Genomic DNA, 23,457 nt, shown 5'->3' with positions numbered 1-23,457 from the left:
TGCTTGGGGTAAAACCACACCCTGATTTGAAGAGACTATAGAGTTGGGCAGGTTAAAGGAACTCCGGGATGAATTATTTTATAAAGTAATTATCTGAGTTTATTATTTTTAAAAGTTGGGATTTGGAATTGCAAATAACGGTATCATCAGGCCCTTTATTCTTTTAATTCAAATATTTAATTTCTGAGTATAATGTTATTTATGTGTATAGTTAATGTAGTTATTTTTAAATTACGATGTTTGACCAATACTACAACTGAGAACACAGGTCAGAACTTACATGAACCCAAATAAATCCATCCATTTAAGCAAAAATGTCCTGTACCACTCCAAAAATCTGAGGATGTACTTAAAGCTACAAAAATTTCAGGTTTTTTTTCTTCGTGTCATACAATGGTACATTAGCATAGTAAGCTCCAAATGCAACACACTGTAATTTTATTTATGCAACACAAGTTTTCTAAAGACATGTATAAAACAACATCTTACCTATCAAACTGTATCTTCAATCTTCTAGACTTTTCATTCTTTCATAAAAGAAATAATCACTGCAATTGATCTCATCTATTAAATTTGAGGAAAAATTTCTCAAACAGTTATTACTAGATGTATATAAGAAAAAGATGCTTTTTTATTTTTAGGGCTATGCCCATGGCAAGCAGAAGTTCCTGAGCCAACGATCAAACCTGCGGCACAGCAGTGACAGCTTCAGATCCTTAACTGCTATACTAGGCCACCAGGGGAACTTCAAAGTTATGATTCTTTTAATCTATTCTTACAATGTATTTTCTTTTTTTTTTTTTTTTTTTTTTTTTTGTCTTTTTGCTATTTCTTGGGCTGCTCCCGCGGCATATGGAGGTTCCCAGGCTAGGGGTCGAATTGGAGCTGTAGCCACCAGCGTATGCCAGAGCCACAGCAACGCAGGATCCGAGCCGCGTCTGCAACCTATACCACAGCTCACAGCAACGCGGGATCGTTAACCCACTGAGCAAGGGCAGGGACCGAACCTGCAACCTCATGGTTCCTAGTCGGATTCGTTAACCACTGCGCCACGACGGGAACTCCTATTCTTACAATGTATTTTAATTGGTTTGTTTCAACCATTTACATTTAATGTATTTATTAATATGCTTAAATTTCTGCCTACAATTTTAGTAGCTGCTTTCTGTTCACATCCTTTGTTTTTCCTGCCATCTTTTTGCATTAAATATTTTTAGAATTCCATGTGAAGAAATCTCTTGTGTTTTTTAAAATTATATCTCTTACAGTCTTTTTTTTTTTTTTTTTTTTTTTTTTTTTTTTTTTTAGGGCCACACCCACGGCATATGAAGGTTTCCAGGCTAGGGGTCAAATTGGAGCTGCAGCTGCTGACCTGCACCACAGCCACAACAATGCAGGATCTGAGCCACATCTTCTAACTACACCACAGTTCATAGCAACACTGGATCCTTAATCCACTGAGCAAGGCCAGGGATCCAAGCTGCGTCCTCATGGATGTGAGTCAGATTCCTTTCCACTGAACCAGGAAGGGAACTCTAACAATGTTATACTTTTAGCTTTGAACTGTCAAATGTATTTTATTTTATTTATTTATTTATTATTTTTTTTTTGGTCTTTTCTAGGGCCGCTCCCGCGGCATATGGAGGTTCCCAGGCTAGGGGTCCAGTCGGAGCTGTAGCCGCCGGCCTATGCCAGAGCCATAGCAACACGGGATCCGAGCCCCATCTGCAACCTACACCACAGCTCAGGGCAACATTGGGTCCTTAACCCACTGAGCGAGGCCAGGGATCGAACCCGCAACCTCATGGTTCCTAGTCGGGTTTGTTAACCATTGAGCCACAAGGAGAACTCCACGTCAAATGTATTTTGAAGAACTCAACAAGGTTAGAGTAGTTTACCACCTTTACCCAGACAGTTACCATTTGATTGTTTCATTCATGATCTCTTAGGTTGCCCTCTGATATCATTTCATTTCTTTCTAAAAGACTTCCTCAGAATACACCTGACCAAAGAGGTAAAGGACCTATATGCCGAGAACTATAAAACTTTAATCAAAGAAATCAAAGAAGATGTAAAGAAATGGAAAGATATTCCATGTTCCTGGATTGGAAAAATCAATATTGTAAAAATGGCCATACTACCCAAAGCAATCTACAGATTCATTGCAATCCCTATCAAATTAACCATGACATTGTTCACAGAACTAGAACAAACAATCCAAACATTTATATGGAACCACAAAAGACCCAGAATCGCCAAAGCAATCCTGAGAAACAAAAACCAAGCAGGAGGCATCACTCTCCCAAACTTCAAGAAATACTACAAAGCCACAGTCATCAAAACAGTGTGGTACTGGTATCAAAACAGACAGACAGACCAATGGAACAGAATAGAGAACTTGGACATAAACCCTGACACCTATGGTCAATTAATCTTTGACAAGGGAGGCAAGAACATAAACTGGGAAAAAGAAAGTCTATTCAGCAAGCATTGCTGGGAAACCTGGACAGCTGCATGCAAAGCAATGAAATTAGAACATACCCTCACACCATGCACAAAAATAAACTCAAAATGGCTAGACTTAAATATAAGACAAGACACCATCAAACTCCTAGAAGAGAACACAGGCAAAACACTCTCTGACATCAACCTCATGAATATTTTCTCAGGTCAGTCTCCCAAAGTAATAGAAATTAGAGCAAAAATAAACCCATGGGACCTCATCAAACTGAAAAACTTTTGCACAGCAAAGGAAACCAAAAAGAAAACAAAAAGACAACTTTCAGAATGGGAGAAAATAGTTTCAAATGATGCAATGGACAAGGGCTTAATCTCCAGAATATATAAGCAACTTAGACAACCCAACAGCAAAAAAGCCAATCAACCAATGGAAAAATGGGCAGAAGACCTGAATAGACATTTCTCCAAAGAAGATATACAGATGGCCAGCAAACACATGAGAAAATGCTCAACATCACTGATCATAAGAGAAATGCAAATCAAAACAACCATGAGATACCACCTCACACCAGTCAGAATGGCCATCATTAATAAGTCCACAAATAACAAGTGCTGGAGGGGCTGTGGAGAAAAGGGAACCCTCCTGCACTGTTGGTGGGAATGTAAACTGGTACAGCCACTATGGAGAACAGTTTGGAGATACCTTAGAAATCTATATGAACTTCCATATGACCCCACAATCCCACTCTTGGGCATATATCCGACAAAACTCTACTTAAAAGAGACACATGCACCCGCATGTTCGTGGCAGCACTATTCACAACAGCCAGGACATGGAAACAACCCAAATGTCCATCGACAGATGATTGGATTCAGAAGATGTGGTATATATACACAATGGAATACTACTCAGCCATAAAAAAGAAAGACGTAATGCCATTTGCAGCAACATGGATGGAACTAGAGAATCTCATACTGAGTGAAATGTGCCAGAAAGACAAAGACAAATACCATATGATATCACTTATAACTGGAATCTAATATCCAGCACAAATGAACATCTCTTCAGAAAAGAAAATCATGGACTTGGAAAATAGACTTGTGGCTGCATGATGGAAGAGGGAGGGAGTGGGAGGGATCGGGAGCTTGGGCTTATCAGACACAACTTAGAATAGATTTACAAGGAGATCCTGCTGAATAGCATTGAGAACTATGTCTAGATACTCATGTTGCAACAGAACAAAGGGTGGGGAAAAAAAATGTAATGTATACATGTAAGGATAACTTGATCCCCTTGCTGTAGAGTGGGAAAATAAAAAAATAAAAAAATAAAAGACTTCCTGTGGAAATTCTTTCAGAGCAGGTCTGCTGGCAGTGCAGATTCTTTTAGGATTCTATCCCTGGACAGTGTCTTCGTTTGTCTCTACTCCTAACAGATCTTCTTGCTGAGCATACAATTCTGAGTCAACACCACTTTCCATAGATTGTCCCACATCCTGTTTTGCATGGTTTTGGATGAGAAACTGACAGCTGCTTGAATTGTTCCCCCATCAGTTATGTATTATGTTTCTCTGTTTGCTTTAACTTTTTTCCTTGGACGGCTTTACAGTGGTTTGGATATGACACAGCTGGGCATGGATCTCTTTGGGTTTCTCCATTGTGAGATTAGCTCACCTTCTTTAGTTTGTAGTTTATATCTTTTGCCAAACTTGGGAATTTTTTAGCCATTCTTTCTCTGAGTATATTTTTATCCCCTTCTCTTTCTCCTGGTACTTCCTTAACATGGATGCTGGATTTGGCGAAGGAATTGTCCCCCAAGTTCCCGAGGCTGTGCACCATTACTTCTCAGTATTTTTGGAGTTGGATAATTTCAATCGATTGGTTTTCAAAGTTCACTGATTGTTTCCTCTGTCATCTCCATTCTTATCTTGAGCTCATCTGGTGAGGTTTGTTGGTTTTTAATTATCTACTTATTTCCTTACTAGTCATTAAAATTTTTAGTTCTAAGATAATTCTATCAGGTCTAAATTCATATCTTATATACTTCAATGAATAAAAAAGAGAATTACATGAACTATGCACTTGTCTGAAAAATTATAAAACTAAAATAGCAGCTATCATTAACTGATCTACTACTCTGTACAACAAACTGTATCATGTGCTTCTCACAGTTACCCTAAGATGTATCTTGACAGTACCACCATTTTAGAGATGGGAAATGGACTCAAAGACTAAATAACTGCTGGCAGTAAGAAGAATCAGTAAGAAGGATAGGAAAGACCTAAGAAAAGAAAGAATGGAGTTCCCATCATGGCTCAGTGGCTAACGAATCCGACTAGGAACATGAGGTTTCGGGTTCGATCCCTGGCCTCGCTCAGTGGGTTAAGAATCCTGTGTTGATGTGAGCTGTGGCGTAGGTTGCAGACTCGGCTTGCTGTGGCTGTGGTGTAGGCCAGCAGCTTTAACTCCTAGCCTGGGAACCTTCATATGCCACGCGAGAGCAGCCCTAAAAAGACAAAAAAAAAAAAAAAAAAAAAAAAAAGCAAGAAAAATAACTATAGTAAAATTCACAAAACAGAAAACAGTAAAAAATGATAGCATTTAGAACTATGAACAGTCTTAAGGAAACACATATACACATACTTCGTTCTGGGAGTATCAGTTTTGTAGAAAGTAGTAACATGTTTCCTATAGGGTCCACATAGTACCCGCACCGCTTTACTTCAGCCTGTTTTACTGGCAGTGGAGGGGGCATCCTCTGACCATTCTCCTACTGCTATATTTTTTCTTTTTATTATTTTTACTTTCTACCCCCCCCCCTTTTTATAGCCACACCAGTGGCATATGGAAGTTCCCAGGCTAGGGGCCTAATCAGAGCTGCAGCTGCTGACCCACAACACAGCCAAAACAACAGCATATCTGAGTCTCATCTGCGACCTACACCACAGCTCGTGGCAACGCTGGATCCTTAACCCACTGAGTGAGGCCAGCGATCAAACCCGCATCCTCAGAGAGACAAGGTTGGGTCCTTAACCTGCTCAGCCACAACGGAGACTCCTATTTTTTCTTTTTAAAATCACTCATTCCTCACACTATCTCAGGTAAAAGAATTCTCACATTTAAAAGAAGTAGTTAATATATAACCCACCTAACACATCCCCTTCTTTAGAAACTATCAGAGGAAGCGTGTGCATCTGTGTTTCCCAGAAGTCCAGAAGATGGATCTGGCCTGGGTGGACCCCATTCCACCCTCAGGGCTCTGTGCCCCCAGCCACCTTCCACATGGTCTAAGGGACTCCTCCCTCTGAACCCCTGCTTTTTTTGAGCACAGCACTAAGTCAAGAATGGACATCAGGGGTCGAATCGGAGCTGTAGCCACTGGCCCACACCACAGCAACGCCAGATCTGAGCCATGTCTGCAACCTACACTGCAGCTCATGGCAACACCAAATTGAGCGAGCCCAGGGACCAAACCCATGTCCTCATGGATCCTAGTGGGGTTTGTTACTGTGGAGTCACAACAGGAACTTCCTGGCCAGTCTTTATCTTTGAACTTTCTGTAGCATTTGGACCCCTAAAACTCTCTCCCCTCTGTGTGACCCATCTCTTCTGGAGCTTTCCCTGTGCCACTCAGGCAGCTTGCTCCTGTTTTTTCTCAAACTGTCACGTCATTCAGGACAGGCATGCACACAGCGGCAAAAAACCAGAGTCCCTCAGAGCACCCATTCTCAGCTGAGGTCATACAAGTTGACACTGCTCTGAGGTTTTAGCTCTCATGGTGTAAACACGCGTTCTTCTGTGGTCTCCCCAGTGCCATGTTTTTCTCATTTGTGTGTTTTTCTTTTTGGTGATTTCACTGCTGAAAACAACCTCCATGTGTACTGCTAAGTACCATCTACGGTTCCTAAAGGCAAGAAGGCTACGCTGTGCCTTATGAGAAAAGGCCAGGCTAAGCTTTACTCAGGAATGATTTATGGAGCTGTCGGCTGTGAGTTCAGTGTTAAGGGATCAACAATATCTGTCAATTAAGGTGTTTTTAAATAGAAACAGACATACAACTGGGAGATGGATGGATCCGCAGATGAAAATGTGGGGGCCAGAGGCTCGCAGGAACCTGACCCTGCGGTTCCCCTAGGAGCAGTGGCTCAGGATTCACGAGTTCGGTGTTTGCAGGGACCTCGCAGACCGTAGCTCCTGTGAATACTGAGAATCCACTGCACATCAAGCCCTTTCTTCTCTGTGGAGTGCAGCTCGGTGGATATACCATCCTGCTGGACAGCCGGATGTTCCATAACACTGCGAATCTGACGTGTTCACACATGGAGCCGTCATCTCGCACATCCTCCTTCCTCCCACCCGGCCCCGCCCCCACAAGCTCCTATTCCTGAGCCCCTGTCCCCAGAATAACACCATCAACCACCCGGTTCCTCAGAGCACACACTGAGAAAGCATCTGGAGGTTTCTCTTTCGCATTCTGTATACCCAGCAGACCGACAGACCCTGACCTCTCAGCCCCAGAGTCTTGTCTTCCTCCTGCTTCCCTCTGCCACGGTCTTATTTACAGCTTCTCTTATCCTTGAACTGAAGGAAGGCAAGTGTCCCAGATGCCCTCCCTGCCCACGTCTCTGCCCCACCCCACTCCGCTGTAGAGATGCTTCTAAAGGCACCACTTTATAAAGACAAATTGAAGGATGATCATTTATATGTGGCATCTAATACAAAATGATACAAAAGGTTGTTCCCATTGTGGTGCAGTGGAAATGAATCTGACTAGTATTCATGAGGATGCGGGTTTGATCCCTGACCTCCCTTAATCCCAGTGTGTTAAGGATCTGGCGTTGCCACAAGCTGTGGTGTAGGTCGCAGACGCGGCTCGGATCCGGTGTTGCTGTGGCTGTGGTGTGGGCTGGCAGCTGTGGTTCCGATTCGACCCCTAGTCTGGGAACCTCCATATGCCGAGGGTGTGGCCGTAAAAAGCAAAACAAATAAACAAAACACAGCGAAATCACACAAAAGAACTTATTTGCAAAACTGAAACAAACTCACAGATTTCAAAACCAATCTTATGGTTACCAAAGGGGAAACTGTTGGAGGGAGGGAGGAACTGGGAGGGTGGGAATGACACATACACACACTGCTGTACAGAATAGATGATTAACAAGAACCTACTGTACAGCACAGGAAAATCTACTCGATAGTTTGTAATCACCTATATGAAAAAAAAAAGAATGGATATATATACATCCATTCACTGATTCACTTGGCTGTATACCTGAAACTAATGCAACATTGCAAGTCAACCACAATAAAATTAAATTAAAAAAAAATCAAAGTGCAGGTGCTGTACAACATCATACAAGTTATAGGTGTGCAAGAGGGTGATTCACAATTTTTAAAGGTGCTGCTCCGTCTAGAGTTGTTACAAAATACTGGCTCTATTCCCCATGTTGTACGATCCATCCTTGCAGTTTATTTTATTATTTATTAGTTTATTTATTTATTTATTGGCCATGCCATTGGTGTGCAGAAGTTCTGGGGCCAGGGATTAAACTTGGGCCACAGCAGTGACAATGCCAAATCCTTAACCGCTAGTCCACCAGGGAAGTCCTGCAGCTTATTTATTTCTGTCTTTTTAGGGCCACACCCACAGTGTATGGAGGTGCCCAGACTAGGAGTCAAATTGGAGCTACAGCTGCTGGCCTACACCACAGCCACAGGGGATCTGAGCCATGTCTTCGACCTACACCACACCTCATGGCAACGCTGGATCCTTAATCCACTGAGCAAGGCCAAGATCGAACCTGCATCCTCATAGATGCTAGTTGGGTTCATTAACCACTGAGCCACGATGGGAACTCTCACTTTTTTTTTTTTTTTCCCTGCAGCTTATATTACACCTAAGAGTTTGTACCTCTTACTCTCCTAACCCCATCTCCCTACCTGCCACCAGTAATCACAAGTTTGTTCTCTGGGTCTGTGGGCATGTAAAGGTGCCAGTTTTATTATATACCTATGGGTCTGCACAGACTGCACCGTTTCTCTCTGAAGATGTTTCAACTGAATCCAAATTGTCCCCTCACCTCACTCCTGCCCTTCCCTGTCCTCTCCCTTCTCTGCAATGCTGTCCCTGATCCTTCTAAGTCCCCTTGTGTCACCTTTGCGCTTCCTGGCATCTTCCCATCACATCTACAATAAAAGGCCTCCAAAATCCTGCCCAATTACAGGCCCTCCACTGACTCCTGACCTCGTCTCTGCCAACCATCCCACTCCAGTCACACTGGCTTCCCTGCTACCCCTCCAACCTATCAGCCATGGTCCTGCCTCAGGGCTTTTGCACCTACCATCCCCTCTGGCCAGCACTTACCTCTTTTCTCAGGTGGCTCCAAAGCTACAGGATACAAAACTCAGATTATTCTGCTAAAATGTCACCTCCTCCAAGAGGCCTCCCTGGACTTCCCCATAAAAACATCACACCCTCCTGGAGTTCCTGTCGTGGTGCAGTGGAAACAAATCCAACTAGGAACCATGAGGTTGTGGGTTCGATCCCTGGCCTCGCTCAGTGGGTTAAGGATCTGGTGTTGCCATGAGCTGTGGTGTAGGTCACAGATACAGCCCGGATCTGGCATTGCTGTGGCTATGCATAGGCTGGCAGCAACAGCTCTGAGTAGACCCCTAGCCTGGGAACATCCATATGCTGTGGGCATTGCCCTAAAAAGACAAAAGACAAAAAAAAAAAAAAAAAAAAAATCACACCCTCCTCCTCAGCTACCCACTGGCCTACTTCTTCCAGGACTCATCAACCACTGACCGACTACAACTGGTATCTGTCTACTAAAGCTCCACCTACTGGCTTTGGTCCATATCTTTCCTGGGCCAGAAGAGCCCATGGGATTGAAGGCATGCTGTTCTTATGTCTGTGTGCCCAGCACTTAAGGTCATGCCCAGCACATGCGTGATTCTCAAGAGCTTATCAATGGATAAATAAATGCCTAAAATCTATCCATGGTTCTATAATGCCTTAAGGATAAGCCCCAAATCTTTAACCTCTCCCCCTTGCTTATGTCTGTGGGTGTTGTCTCCCACCTTTCTCTCTCTCTCTTTTTTTTTTAGCTATGCACTTGGTGTGCAGAAGTTCCCAGGCCAGGGATCGAACCCATGCCACAGCAGCGACTTGAGCCACAGCAGTGACAATGCTGGATCCTAAACCCACTGAGCCACCAGGGAACTCCCCACCTCTCCCTCGTTCTTATACCATACACTCAGCCAAAGGAAAGCACCTCCGTTTTACAGAAGACTCTCCTGCTCCTGTTTGAAATGACTATCACACCCTTCACTCTTGCCTCTTTTCCCTTGGCTAAACCTATCACGCTTCAGGTCTCAGCTTGGGCTCAGCTCCCTGGGGAAGCCTTTCCTGGTGGCTACCTCTTCCTGCAGCCACTTTGATGCACGAGCGCCTTTCCCATCCCCCTCCTTCTCAATGAGCTGGTAACTTATTGCCTTCTTGTTACACTAAACTCCTTAGGGGCAGGGGACTCATCTAATTCATCATTTTGTGCCCAGATTTTAGCATAATGTTCAGTCTTTAGTGGATGCTCAATAATATGGAGCGGAAGAGTCACTGAACAATAATCTGTGGTTGGTAGTTCCCCAAAGCTTTGGTAAGCTCAGTGCATCCGTGACGCCACCACCTCAGCAGATGAATCTAAACAAAGGACTTGACTTTCCTCATCAGTCGAATCAATGAAATGAGCATTCCGTATCCATTACTGTGAACATCCCAAATGTATAGAAAGGGTTTTAAGGGCCATAGAAGATAATGATATGAAATCCCTATCAACAAAATGTATGATTTCTTCTTCCCATCTGGCATATTTCTAAAGCTGTGATTACTGAGGTTGAAGTCCATGAGGGCTTGTTGGGTGAACAGAACTGGGTTCTGCAAGGTATTGTAACTCATCGCGAGTAAAGTTGATTGTTTATAATCATTTCTCTACTATTTACAGAATATACTTTAGCGTGAACTAAAGGTCTGTGTTAAAAGCCAGTCTCAAAGATCAACAACCTCACCCAACCAGGAGAAAATTTACTCTCTAAGGACAGAAACCTAACACTCAGTAAGTCAGTCGTGTAACACGATTAACCAACACCTTCAAGCAGGTGCCAAACAGAGGAAACAGTTGCCAAAGCAATTTCATTTGATCAAATTAGTACAGGATAATAAACAGTGTTCAAACATAACCCTGTAGACATGGTAACTAAAATCTCCAAACTTTTTACAAATGAAACAAAAATACAGATATCAATCTGATATCATTATTGACGTAGTTCAAATATTACATGATTTGGGATAAGAGCCATCATTATGGAAGTCATCCTACATTTAATCCTTCCAATAATTCTTTTTTTTTTTTTTGTCTTTTTGCTATTTCTTTGGACCGCTCCCGCGGCATATGGAGGTTCCCAGGCTAGGGGTCGAATCGGAGCTGTAGCCACTGGCCTACGCCAGAGCCACAGCAACGCGGGATCCGAGCCGCGCCTGCAACCTACACCACAGCTCACGGCAACGCCGGATCGTTAACCCACTGAGCAAGGGCAGGGACCGAACCTGCAACCTCATGGTTCCTAGTCGGATTCGTTAACCACTGCGCCACGACGGGAACTCCCCAATAATTCTATAAAGCAGTTACTATCCTCTCTCTCTCTGTCTCTCTCTCTCTCTCTCTCTCTTTGTATATAGGAGGATACTGAGCCTTAAAGAGGTTAATGACCTTGCTCATGGTAACAGGGATGCAACGCCAGGGGTTTTTAGAGTTTAGCGACACCAAAGCTCCCATTCGGGAAAACAAACCCCAACCCAAACATTCATGCTGACAGTCCGTGGAATTGTTAACTCAAAACTTTCAAAACAGATCCTTCCACACCATGAAATTGCTAAGACGGTAACAGTGGCTATTGGCAACACACGTCCATTCCCTCTCTGCTCTGTGACACAGCGAATTATCGTCTAGTTGGACCTGCTCGCTGGCAGCCTCAGGAGAGAAGGGTTTAAATCGCTTCAGCTCCTGGGCGACGCATGCACTTACCTAAACTTGACCTTGTGTTGGATCTTTCTATTATCGCGTGCTTACTGGGATTGTTCAACACGGAGCGTTTGGCCAGCGAGATGTCAGCGGTGACCCTGGTGATGGAAATCCTGTCGGGGTCAAAGCAACAGAAGACTTTGAGGTTGTATCCACTGAATAAAAAGGGGACAGAAGTGCATGCCTCCAAACTCATCCAAGTATGATATCTATCTATCTGTCTACCTATATCTACAGATGCTATTTTCAAACCAAAAAACTTTAGGGCACTTACTTAATAGTTCATTTTTTCAAAATTCCTGCAACTCCCTAACTTAGCATTTATAGGTTGCTTTCCAAGTGCCAGCCATGCACTCTGCATGACCTCATTACCTGGATTCTCTCATTAAATCATTCCAAAGCCTTGAGCAGAGAGGCTGTCATCCCACTTTTGTTGTTAAAGAAAAAAAAGAGAGAGAGAGAGAAATAGAGACCTACAGGTAGGTTGTTTATCCAAGGCTGTATATTTACTAAAAGTGATGAAACTGGGAATTGAACCCAGGACTCTGGAGAGCCTATATCTTAGCCTCTGAGTTACAATCCCTCCCATAAGCACAGGGCTTGGGCAGGCATGAAGAATAAATCAGAACAAAACAAACAAGGTCTTTCCTCAGAGAACTGAGTCCAGTAGCCAAGATGGGCAATAAATAAGAAAACAGGAGTTCCTGGTGTACCTCAGCAGGGTAAGAATCCGACTAGTATCCATGAGGATGTAGGTTCGATCCCTGGCCTTACTGAGTGAGTTAGGGATCCGGCACTGCTGCAAGCTATGGTGTAGGTTGCAGAGGTGGCTCAGATCTGGTGTTGCTGTGGCTGTGGCACAGGCTGGCAGCTTCAGCTCCAATTCGACCCCTAGCCTGGGAACTTCCATATGCCACAGGTGCAGCCATAAAAAAAAAAGAAAAAAATAGAAATGAAAATTCAAAAGAGGGGTGAAAAGACAAAGTTAAGGAAACCTAAAGAGCAAAACAAAAGTCAAAGAGATGGAAAATAGGAGATAAAAGACTCGAGAATTACCCAGGAGATTCAACTTCAAATAATAAGAGTTCCAGGGGAGTTCCCCTTGTGGCTCAGTGGTTAATGAACCTAACTGGCAACCATGAGGACACGGGTTCGATCCTTGGCCTTGCTCAGTGCTTTAAGGATCCAGCATTGCCATGAGCTGTGGTGTAGGTCACAGACACGGCTATGATCTCGAGTTGCTATGGCTGTGTTGCAGGCAGGCAGCTACAGCTCTGATTGGACTCCTAGCCTGGGAAGCTCCATATGCCACAGATGTGGCCCTGAAAAGACAGAAGACAAAAAGAAAAAAAAGAGTTTCAGAGCAAAGAGGAAAAAACCACGAGAAAGGAAAGAACTAAAAAAAATTCTAGTATTAAGAGTCTGACTGACTTTCCTCCTTCCCTCCTTTTCTGTTTTAGGGCCGCACCTGGGGCATATGGAGGTTCCCAGGCCACTCGTCCAATCAGAGCTGCAGTTGCTGGCCTACACCACAGCCAGAGTAATGCAGGATCTGAGCCACATCTGTGACCTACACCACAGCTCAAGCAAGGCTGGATCCTTAACCCACTGCGTGAGGCCAGGGATCGAACCTGCATCCTCATGGATGCTAGTTAGGTTTGTTACCGCTGAGCCACAACAGGAAGTCCAGATTTTCCAAATGGAACCGGAGTTTCAATGCAAAAGTTGAAACTTCCACATCAAGACTTATTCTTATAAATTTCATGACACTGGGGACAAAGAAAACCCTAAAAGCTTCCAAAGGAAAAGACAATTTCCATACAAAGGGTTTGGAACTGCAACGTCTGTACTTCTCAAGAGCAACAACAGAAGACAGAGGGCGATGGGACAAAAGTCCATAAAAATTCTGGAGGGAAATTATTCCAATCAGAATTCCACAACCATTTTAACTTCCAAATGATTAAAGGCATTTTAAGACATTCAAGGTCTCAAAAAGATTTTTTTAAATTGAAGTACAGTTGATTTACAATGTCACATTAATTTCTGCTGTACAACGAAGTCAGTTATTCGTACACACACACACATTGTTTTTATTTTTTTATTCACTATGGTTTATCTCAGGATACTGAATATAGTTCCCTGTGCTAGACAGTAGGACCTTGTTGTTTATCCATCTCATATATATATTAGTTTTGCCTTTGCTAATCTCAAACTCCCAATCCATCCCTCCCCCACCCCCTTAGCAACCTGAATTTTGTTCTCTATGTCTGTTTCTGTTTCATAGATATGTTCATTTGTGTTGCATTTCAGATTCTATGTAAGTGTTATCATATGGTATCTGTTTTTCCCTTTCTGAATTACTACACCTAGTATGATAATCTCTAGGTCTATCCATGTTGCTGCCAATGGCATTATTTCATTCTTTTTGATGTCTGAGTAATATTCCATTGTATATATGTACCAAATCTTCTTTATCCATTCCTGCTAATGGACATTTACGTTGTTTCAATGTCCTGGGGATTGGAAATAGTGCTACTATGAACATAAAGAGTGCATGCCTCTTTTTTAAAAAATAATGATTTAAAATTTGGTTTACAGTGATCCGTCAATTTTCTACTGTACAAGGTGACTCAGTCACACATACATGTATACATTTTTATCTTTTTGAATTATAGTTTAGTCCAGGTATATGCCCAGGAGTGGGACTGCTGGATCATATGGTAACTGTGACTTTAGTTTACTGAGGAACCTCCATAGTGTTCTCCACCGTGGTTGCACCAACATACACTCCCACCAACAGTGTAGGAGGGTGCCCTTTTCTCCACACCCTCTCCAGCATCAAAAAGTTTATGTACGTGTTTTTTTTTTTTTTTTGTTTTTTTTTTTTGCTTTCTAGGGCTGCACCTACAGCACATAGAGGTTCCCAGGCTAGGGGTCAAATTGGAGCTACAGCTGCCAGCCTACTCCACAGCCACAGCAATGCAGGATCCAAGCCGCATCTGCAACCTAGACCACAGCTCACGATAATGCTGGATCCTTAACCCACTGAGCGAGGCCAGGGATTGAACTTGCAACCTCATGCTTCCTAGTGGGGTTTGTTTCCACTGAGCCATGAAAGGAACTCCTATGTACACTTTCTAAGGAAATTATGGGAGGATGCTGCTGACAGAAATGACAGAGTAAACCTTAAGAGATACATAATCTAGGGAAAAAGGGGTTCTCACCTCAAAGAAGGTGAAAGCCATCCCAAAGATAATGAGGAGGCAAGTTTCAGAATGACATACGAGCATCCAGCACAAACTGTCTGGACCTGAGCAAGACAGAACATCTCCAGAGAGAGGTCCACGGAGGCAGACATGAGACTCCTGGATGTGTATGAATGTATCGTCAGGGGCATTAGACAACCAGGGGAGAACTGGGGGCTGAATGGGCACCAACTATATGGAATATTAAGCAAGTGTAAAAAGCAAAATTATGAATCTCATAGAAACCACCAAAAAAACACATAAAAAGTAATAAGCATGTAAGACATAGCTCATTTAAATATTATTTACATGGTGATAATACATACGAAATATGGAACCAGCCAAAATTATGACTTAATTGTCGGGAGAACAGAAGATGAGCTGTAGGTGTGTGTAAGTGAGAGAAAGAGGAGGAATATGCACGAGACAACTACATACGCTTCAGGGTAGGAGGTCGACAGTGACAATTCAAGCAGTGTATGATGTATGTTAGAATCAAGGAGCAAATTCCAGAAGATACAACTAAAATAGTTAAAAGCGAGCAGCAGACCTTTGGCCAGAGACCAGAAGGAAACATAGGTTGAGCCCTGTGGGTATTGTGGGCAGGGTGTTCTGGGCAGAAGACAACTCAAGTGTCCAAAATGCTGGGCCTGACACCAGTATAGCTGAGTGGGACCAATCGAGAATCTTTTCATCCTCATCAGTTCCTTTCATATATTCTCTTTCTTGGGCTTGAAATTTTTTTTTTTTTTTTTGGTCTTTTTGCCATTTCTTGGGCCACTCCCATGGCACATGGAGGTTCCCAGGCTAGGGGTCCAGTCGGAGCTGTGGCCACCGGCCTATGCCAGAGCCACAGCAACTCGGGATCCGAGCCACGTCTGCAACCTACACCACAGCTCACGGCAACACCGGATCCTTAATCCACTGAGCAAAGCCAGGGATCAAACCCGCTACCTCATGGTTCCTAGTCGGATTCGTTAACCACTGAGCCATGACGGGAACTCTGGGCTTGAAATTTCTTAAAAGATAAGTTTTGGGTGTTCCCATTGTGGCTCAGTGGGCTAAGATTAGTCTCTGTGAGGATGCAGGTGTGATCTCTGGCCTTGCTCAGTGGGTTAGGCATCCAGCGTTGCTGTGGCTGTGGTGTAGGCCTGCAGCTGCAGTTCCAGTTAGACCCCTAGCAAGGATCTTCCATTGCGGGTGTGGCCATAAAAAAGAAAAAAAATGTTTTTGTTTATATAATAGGTAATTAAGGAGTAATTTATTTTTCTCTCCTAGACTCACATGTCCATTTAGGGGAGTTTCCACTAAACACTTGGGTGAATTTCCACTCTCTTCTGCTATGTGGTTTACCAAAAGCGGACACTGAAATGAGTCAGTAATTTTGGATTTACTCTAGCCTTGAGTCAAGAATTAAATTTTTGCATGGCTTTTTGAAACTCTGCCTTGGACCCTATGACTTCCTCTAAGGAGCTTTAATTGGTGATCACAGGCCTAGAGTGTTGAATTCCAGTTTTATGAGGCCAGATGAGCCAAGGCAGGTCTATGAATAAAGCCATATGGAAATTACTTCTGGCTGGAAACAAAAGACTGTATAGCATTCAGGTATTTTCTGTTTCTTAAATCAATCTGGACACCTGATATATTGCTTTAAAGTCCAAGATACACCCTATGGCTGGAATCTGTCTTCCAAGTTCAAAACTCAGTTTGAAATAGAAGTGGTAAGTCGGGAAAGCCCATCTCTTTTCCCCGTCTTTGGCAGATACGTACATTTAGGGCCACCCCTGTGGCATGTGGAAGATCCCAGGCTAGGATCGAATTGGAGCTGCACCTGCCCACCTACACTATAGTCACGGCAACTCGGGATCTGAGCCACATCTGCAACCTACACCACAGCTCATAGCAAGGCCAGATCCTTTAACCCACTGGGCGAGGCCAGGGATGGAACCCCCATCCTCGTGGATACTAGTCAGATTCGTAACCCGCTGAACCACAACGGGAGCGTCCCCATCTCTGGCATTTAGAAAAGGGCAGGGGGTCACTCAGTCACAGAAAGCCACGTGCCTTGTCTAGCTGAATTTTCTGGGTGTGCATGCTCATGAGACAATCCCAACTTGTGATAAATGACAGTCGAGAATAAAGACGTAAAAGCTACATGGGCCCAAGGAGAGCCTTTTGTACTTGGCCAGAGCCTGGCAGCCTTGAACCCAGGACCAAGCTGTGTTTCCTGGCATGAAATAAAATATATTTCATAAAGTTATGAAAACCAGAAATATCTAATTAGGAGCATTTGGTTAGGTAGACTCTGATGCTAACATCTTTTTATGCCTTAGGAATGAAATAATGCCATTTGCGGCAACATGGATGGACCCAGAGATGATCACGCTGAGTGAAGCAAGTCAGACAGAGACAAATGTCATATGCTATCACTTACGTGTGGGATCTAACATAGGACACAAACAAACCGATCTACAAAAAGAAACAGACGCACATAGAGAGAACAGACCTGTGGTTGCCAAGGGGGAAGGGGATGGGGGAGGGAAGGATTGCGGATTTGGGATTAGCAGATGCAAACCAGTATAGACAGGCTGGATAAACAACAAGGCCCTCCTGTACAGCACAGGGAACTATATTCAATATCCTGCAATAAACCATAATGGATGAAAAAGAATATGTACGTACGTATAACTGAATCGCTTTGCTGTACAGCAGAAATTAACATGGTAACTCAACTATACTTCAGTACAATTTTAAAAATAGTGTTTTTATGCCTTGAAACTTATTCTGTTTTTCTTTTTCTCTTTCAGTTCTTTGCTTGATTACCAACAAAGTGGATCCTGCTATCAAAGTTTCCCTCCTTGCCTTCTTTCCTTTATCAGAAACTGAAAAAGAAACAATTTTAGGAGTTCCTGCCGTGGCTCATCAGGTTAAGGACCTGACATTGCCTATGTGAGAATGCAGGTTTGATTCCCGGCCTTGCTCAGTGGGTTAAGCATCCAGTGTTGCTGCAAGCTGTGGCGCAGGTCACAGATGCAGCTCAGATCCCATGTTTTCATGGCTGTGATGTAGGCCTGCTGTTGCAGCTCCAATTTGACCTCTGTCCTGGGAACTTCCATATGCTGCAGGTGTGGCTATAAAAAGAATAAAGAGAGAAAAAGACACAGTTGTAGAGCTGGTGTGAGCAATCTAAAAGAGCATTTAAACCTATACACACCATATTCTGTCAGAAAGGAGATGGAAAAGAATACGGGGAAGAGAGGCACCAAATGAGTCTCAGTAACACAGAAATAGACCCTCGCTCTGCATAGATTCCCTATAATCTGTTCTTAGATTAAACTGTGAAGTTGCCGTTTTAGACTCCAATCCATCTTTGATGCTTCAGAAACTGGCATAACCTTTACCACTGGGGTCATTTGGTTCAAGGCTGCCTTGCAACAGACTAGACTTAAGCTCCATGAAGTCAAGGCCCTCATGTGATTTTGCTGCTCACAACGCCTGGTACCCAGAATCTGGTTGAGAGATATCTGCTGAACCAAGTGGAGGGATGGAGAGGGAAGGGGCTGGATGGAGTCCAAGCGATTGACACACAAAAGATGTCAGCCTCAGCTTTGTTACCAGTGACCCCTCCCCCACATCCACTTGGAGCCCTCCAGGGGGGCCTGCCCTGAGTCACACCTTGATGCCAACACACACTTTCCACCCTCTGCAGGACATGCCTTGTCCTCCTGCCTCACCCGGTAAAATCCTAAGTGCCATCCTTCCAGGATGCGGACATTCCCAAGTCAGTGCTCTTCCCTCTACCCCTTATGCCGCCTGTGTCGTGGACACACATGTGCCGAGCTGCCCTTTCAGTCACTTTATATATGTAACGTATATGTATATATGCACACAAAATTTTTTCTATGGCCGCACCTGAGAACACAACAGGAACTCCTGCGGAAGCCTTTCAGAAAAGTGGGGAGGGAAATTCCTATTGTGGCTCAGCAGGTTAAGAACCCGACTAGTCTCGGTGAGGATACAGGCTTGATCCCTGGCTTCACTCAGTGGGTTAAGGATCCAGTGTGGCCATGGCTGCGGCGTAGGCCTCAGCTGCAACTCTGATGCAACCCCTCGGCCAGGAACTTCCATATGCTGTGGGTGTGGCCTTAAAAAGATTAAAAAAAAAAAAAAGTGGATGGAAGCAGCACGGGTAGTATGGTTTCTAGGCAACATTGAGAGCCAGCCGATCATGAATTTAGAGGAGCCTGGCCAACAGAGATGTGGCCAATTTCAGCTTATGGATGCAGGTGCAGGAACAGAGAGCTGGACCATCCCGGGTGGGGGATGTGCCAAGGATGACAAATAGTGACCAGATCAGACTGAACTGAGTGGGAACTTACTTTCTGTCCCCACAGAGGCTTGAGAAGCTAGTTTTTCTTTGGGGATCACATGCCTGTCCCTCCCCCACCCCCCGGGTTTTTCCTCATCTTCCAGACAAAAGTCCACAAACCCCCAGTATTGTGCAATACTCACCGCCCTTCGAATCTGTGTTTTAAAAAATCGAACAGCGCTTTTTGCATCATATCGGTGACCTGCAATGGAGTAAGCAAGACATTAAGATATGATACAGTGTTCACCTGTATGATTAAACGGTTTTACTTCCCTGCAGAATGTGTGAAAACCTGGCCTTCCCACTTGGAAAAAGTGGCACACAAGGTCACCACCCCTTGGGTTGCTGAGCTCTGATACAAGAACGATGAGTAAGACCAGGTTCCCCAACTTGACTCTTGGAGTGACAACCCATGACACTGCAAGGGGTTTCAGTCATTGTCTCTTTGACATTCTTGTCCCAGACTGAGTCACAAGTGTAGCTACAGAAATCTCCAAGGCAACAGCCAAGACAACACACTAGAACAAAACAGGAGGCCCCATGTAATGTGTGCTTGGCTGCTCACAGTGCTTTTCTAAGTTTCTAAGGACGGGGGCAGTTCCTGTTGTGGCTAAGTGGGTTATGAACCCCACTTGTATCCATGAGGATGTGGGTTCAATCCCTGGCCCTGCTCAGTGGTTTAAGGATCTGGTGTTGCAGTGAGCTGCGATGTAGGTGGCAGATGTGGCTCGGATCCCATGTTGCTGTGGCTGTGGTGTAGGCTGGCAGCTACAACTCTGATCTGACCCTTAGCCTGGGAACTTCCACATGTGCGGGTGCGGCCCTAAAAAGCAAATTAACAAAGTCAGGAGAGGGAGGTGGAGTCACAAAGCCGTTCTGCGTGCAAAGGTCAAGGGTGCTCCAGGGGGCTACGTACCTCATACCCCTTCAGAGAAGGGCCCACCAAGACCACTGGCCGCATAGAAGGGACCACATCGTATGGAGAAGTGTGCTCCGTCTGCAGAGAGAGGAGAGGACTTCAGATGTTTAAAACGTGGAGGGAACTTCAACATTTTAAGTATAAACTGACTGCTCTTTCTCAACTCTGCCATATGAGTCTTGCCAGATTTTTTTTTTTTTTTTTCTTTCCTTGCCTCTTTTTCTAAACAAACCCAGTCCAAGACGGGTGGGTTTCTTTCCCTCACGTATTGAAGTGACTGCAAGGTCTATGGTTTTCTTGCTCTCCTCAAGGAATGCTCCTGATGTGTTTGTTAGTTCCTGAAGCAGGAGGTGCTGCTTTTGAAGAGAAACTAGTTGGGAGAACAGACAGAAGCATGCCTCATGCAGAAGCGGTGCTTTTAGGCTTGACGGGCAGTTAATACTGCTTTTCAGATGCACGTGAGTTTTCTCCAGAGAGTCGGATGATCAGACCTCAGGCGGTTAATAACAAAGAAAAGAAAGGTCTCATTCCCTTGGTGTCTGAGATGTTTGCCTTACCTGGATAAAGTCTACTTTCAAAACATGGTAATTCATTACCACATACTTGACAATTTCTATTTGACTGAGTTTAAATTAGCCTGCATGAAACTATGCCATTTAGAATGGAGAAGCAATGAGGTCCTGCTGTACAGCACAGGGAGCTATATCCAGTCTCTTGGGATAGACCGTGATGGAAGAGAATGAGAAAGGGAATGTGTATCGATGGATGACTGAGTCACTTTGCTGTACAGCAGAAACTGGCACAACACTGTAAATCAACTATCCTTTAATGGAAAAATAAAGGTCTTTAAAAAGACCTAAAGGAGCCTGCTTGTTGCGCAGGTCAACAGCAGTCACCATCGCTCTTCACAACTGAGGGATTCCTATTTTTAGATTTTTGGGTTTCTATACCTTGGACCTTAAAAACTTAAAATGCAACGTGTGCGTGTCTTAGAGGAAAGGTCGTTCATGCCTCAGCGGCCTTGAAAGGTTCGTTATCACCTTGCATGTCTCATAGGCTTCTCAAGAACTGTTTAGGAGGTGTTTCTGTTACATAACTAATTCATGCCTTCCCACCATCGCGTATTTCTTTTTTAGAAGAGCAGGAGGAGGACCTAATTTTGTAGCAATTTCTCAAACTTGCAAAAATTTTCAGCTCTACTGCAACAAGTAAAACAATGAAAGATTTTTCAAAAAATTAGATAACTACTTTGATTGTATTAAAACTGGCTATTTTTAGGAGCAGAAAATGGTAAACTGACTGACCAAAAAAGACTTTTTTTTTAAATGTAGATGAGAGAGATATAGCCTTAGACACTGGGATAAACAAATCATGGTCCTGCATTGATGAGTGTCTGAAAAAATATATATTTTATGATATATATCACAGAGACCAAAAGAAAAATCTTCTCTAGATGATTTTAAGAATTTGATACACTTACTGAAAACGGGAATGTAATTTGTGCATCAGGCTGTCACTCAACATTTTATTGTTGTTAAGCACGGCCTCTTCCAAACTTTCTGACTCATATTGAATTTCACTTGCTGAAGGTGGGGAAGGGGGGATTAAAACACATTTCAAGTTCAAAAGCTTCCATCTGAGATTTTGCCAATAGTCATGGACAATATAATCGGAGGGGCAAAAATATTACTGTGACCACACTGTCAACTTTTATTGCTTAAAACTTTATCTCGTGTTCAAAATGAATTTTAATAGACACAATAAAGGTAGAATACATTTTAAAAGCGGACAAAAAAAAAAACAAGACAAACATAATACGTGACAACACAAATGCCACAAAAGCACCACTCTAAAAGCAATCTAAAACATGGAAAATAATCTATCATTGCATCTCAAGTTGGTTTTGTTTTTTTCAATTTTGAACTCTACATTAAAATTGACCACATAATCAGTAACATAAGAAGAATGAATACCAGTGCCGAAGGCATCATAAGCATATTCATGAAATGATTTCACTGAATGAAGTCATCAAATTAATTCATTACCTTATTACATCTATACCACCTGGGATCATGTTGAAAGTGTTTGGAAGCCAAGTCCTTATAACCATGAGGTCTAAAAATCCCTTTCCACCACTATAATTACAAATTCAACTTGCATGCATTTTAATGCCAGCTCCCAAGAATTTTTATTTCAAGTCTTTAAACATTAAGTGGCCCCATAATGGAGAGGTCTTTGGTTCGTTTGATTTGTGACTGCCAGCTAGCAAAGAGTTACTCATGCTGATAATCAATCAGCTTCTTCTTCAGTAGGGCAGCTACAGAAATTACCTTATTTGATGGAATATTGGTACTTTGTGCCCTATGGACATGACATGATTTTTTTTTTTTTTTTTGGCTGTACCCATGGCACTCGAAAGTTCCCAGGTCAGGGATAGAATCTGTGCCACAGCAGTGACCCAAACCACAGCAGTGACAACGCCAGATCCTTAACCCACTGAGCCACCAGGGAACTCCCACAACACCTTCATTTTTCTCTCTCCTTTCCTAAGTTTAAATTGGTCGAATTATTTAGTAGAAGAATTACGATAAACATTTTTAAAGCATTGGAATTGAAGAGTAAGCCTATTTCAAAAAACAAAAAACCTATAGGGTTTTAGTTCATGTTACTGTTCTGTAAAGCCCAGAGCAGCTGAGCAACACTGAAGGTCTAGGCTTCTGCGGCTGTGAATGCCATTAGTCACTTGGCTGCATGTTCGAGCTGTGACAAGATAGGACCAGAGAACTGGACCCATCGCCACGGATGGACAGCAAGCTGGGGCTTTCTCTGTTGATACAAAAATCCAATGTTTGCCTGGGATGTTTGGGTCTTCCATGATCAAAGCAACCATAATTTATACATATTAAAAAAACCAAAACAAAACACAATTCAGCATCTGACACCTCAGTGATGACTTAGGGTTCCTCCACATGGCAGAATCCTCGTGCACAGGGGAAAAGAGCCCATGGCGTGAAGGGCTGGAGACAGAATAGAGTTTATTCCACACCTACGTGGCGCCATAGGCTGCTGACATTACAAGGACTTTAAAAGACAGCATGGCAGGCGGTGGAAAGTGGTGTGTGAAAGAAGGGAAGGAATGGGAATCAGAGGAGAGGTAGCCTTAAAAAAAATAATACTTTGGAGCTACCAAATGTGCTGGGAGGAAACGGACTCTGGAGTTAAGCGAATACCCTGGTGTCCGGTCAGGGGACAAGGAGTGTCACTGGGTAGCCCCTTGACTGGCCAGTGGCAAAGGCGCTACACAGAACCACCGTGCCAGCGTCCAACAGGTGAGATGCTGACATCTGAGTGATGGAGGAGGCAAGAACATCGGGAGAGTATTTA

General features: G+C 43.5%; 1 protein-coding gene across 10 annotated transcripts in view; it reads right to left on the bottom strand.

Moving 5' to 3' along the window:
• The window catches only part of CACNB2 (calcium voltage-gated channel auxiliary subunit beta 2), a 565,457-nt gene that overhangs the window by 18,160 nt on the left and 523,840 nt on the right, over positions 1-23,457 (bottom strand). For all 10 annotated transcript variants that reach the window (XM_021064820.1, XM_021064817.1, XM_021064823.1 and 7 more), the window contains 3 exons: positions 20,071-20,151; positions 19,298-19,356; positions 11,544-11,653 (listed from right to left, as the gene is read on the bottom strand). In XM_021064820.1, the coding sequence (XP_020920479.1) occupies positions 11,544-11,653; positions 19,298-19,356; positions 20,071-20,151 (250 nt within the window). The remainder of the gene's footprint in view (positions 1-11,543; positions 11,654-19,297; positions 19,357-20,070; positions 20,152-23,457) is intronic.

The sequence above is a fragment of the Sus scrofa genome, chromosome 10 (genome assembly GCF_000003025.6).
Source record: "Sus scrofa isolate TJ Tabasco breed Duroc chromosome 10, Sscrofa11.1, whole genome shotgun sequence".
NCBI classification, from domain to species: Eukaryota; Metazoa; Chordata; class Mammalia; order Artiodactyla; family Suidae; genus Sus; species Sus scrofa.
This window is presented reverse-complemented; position numbering and strand designations above follow the sequence as displayed.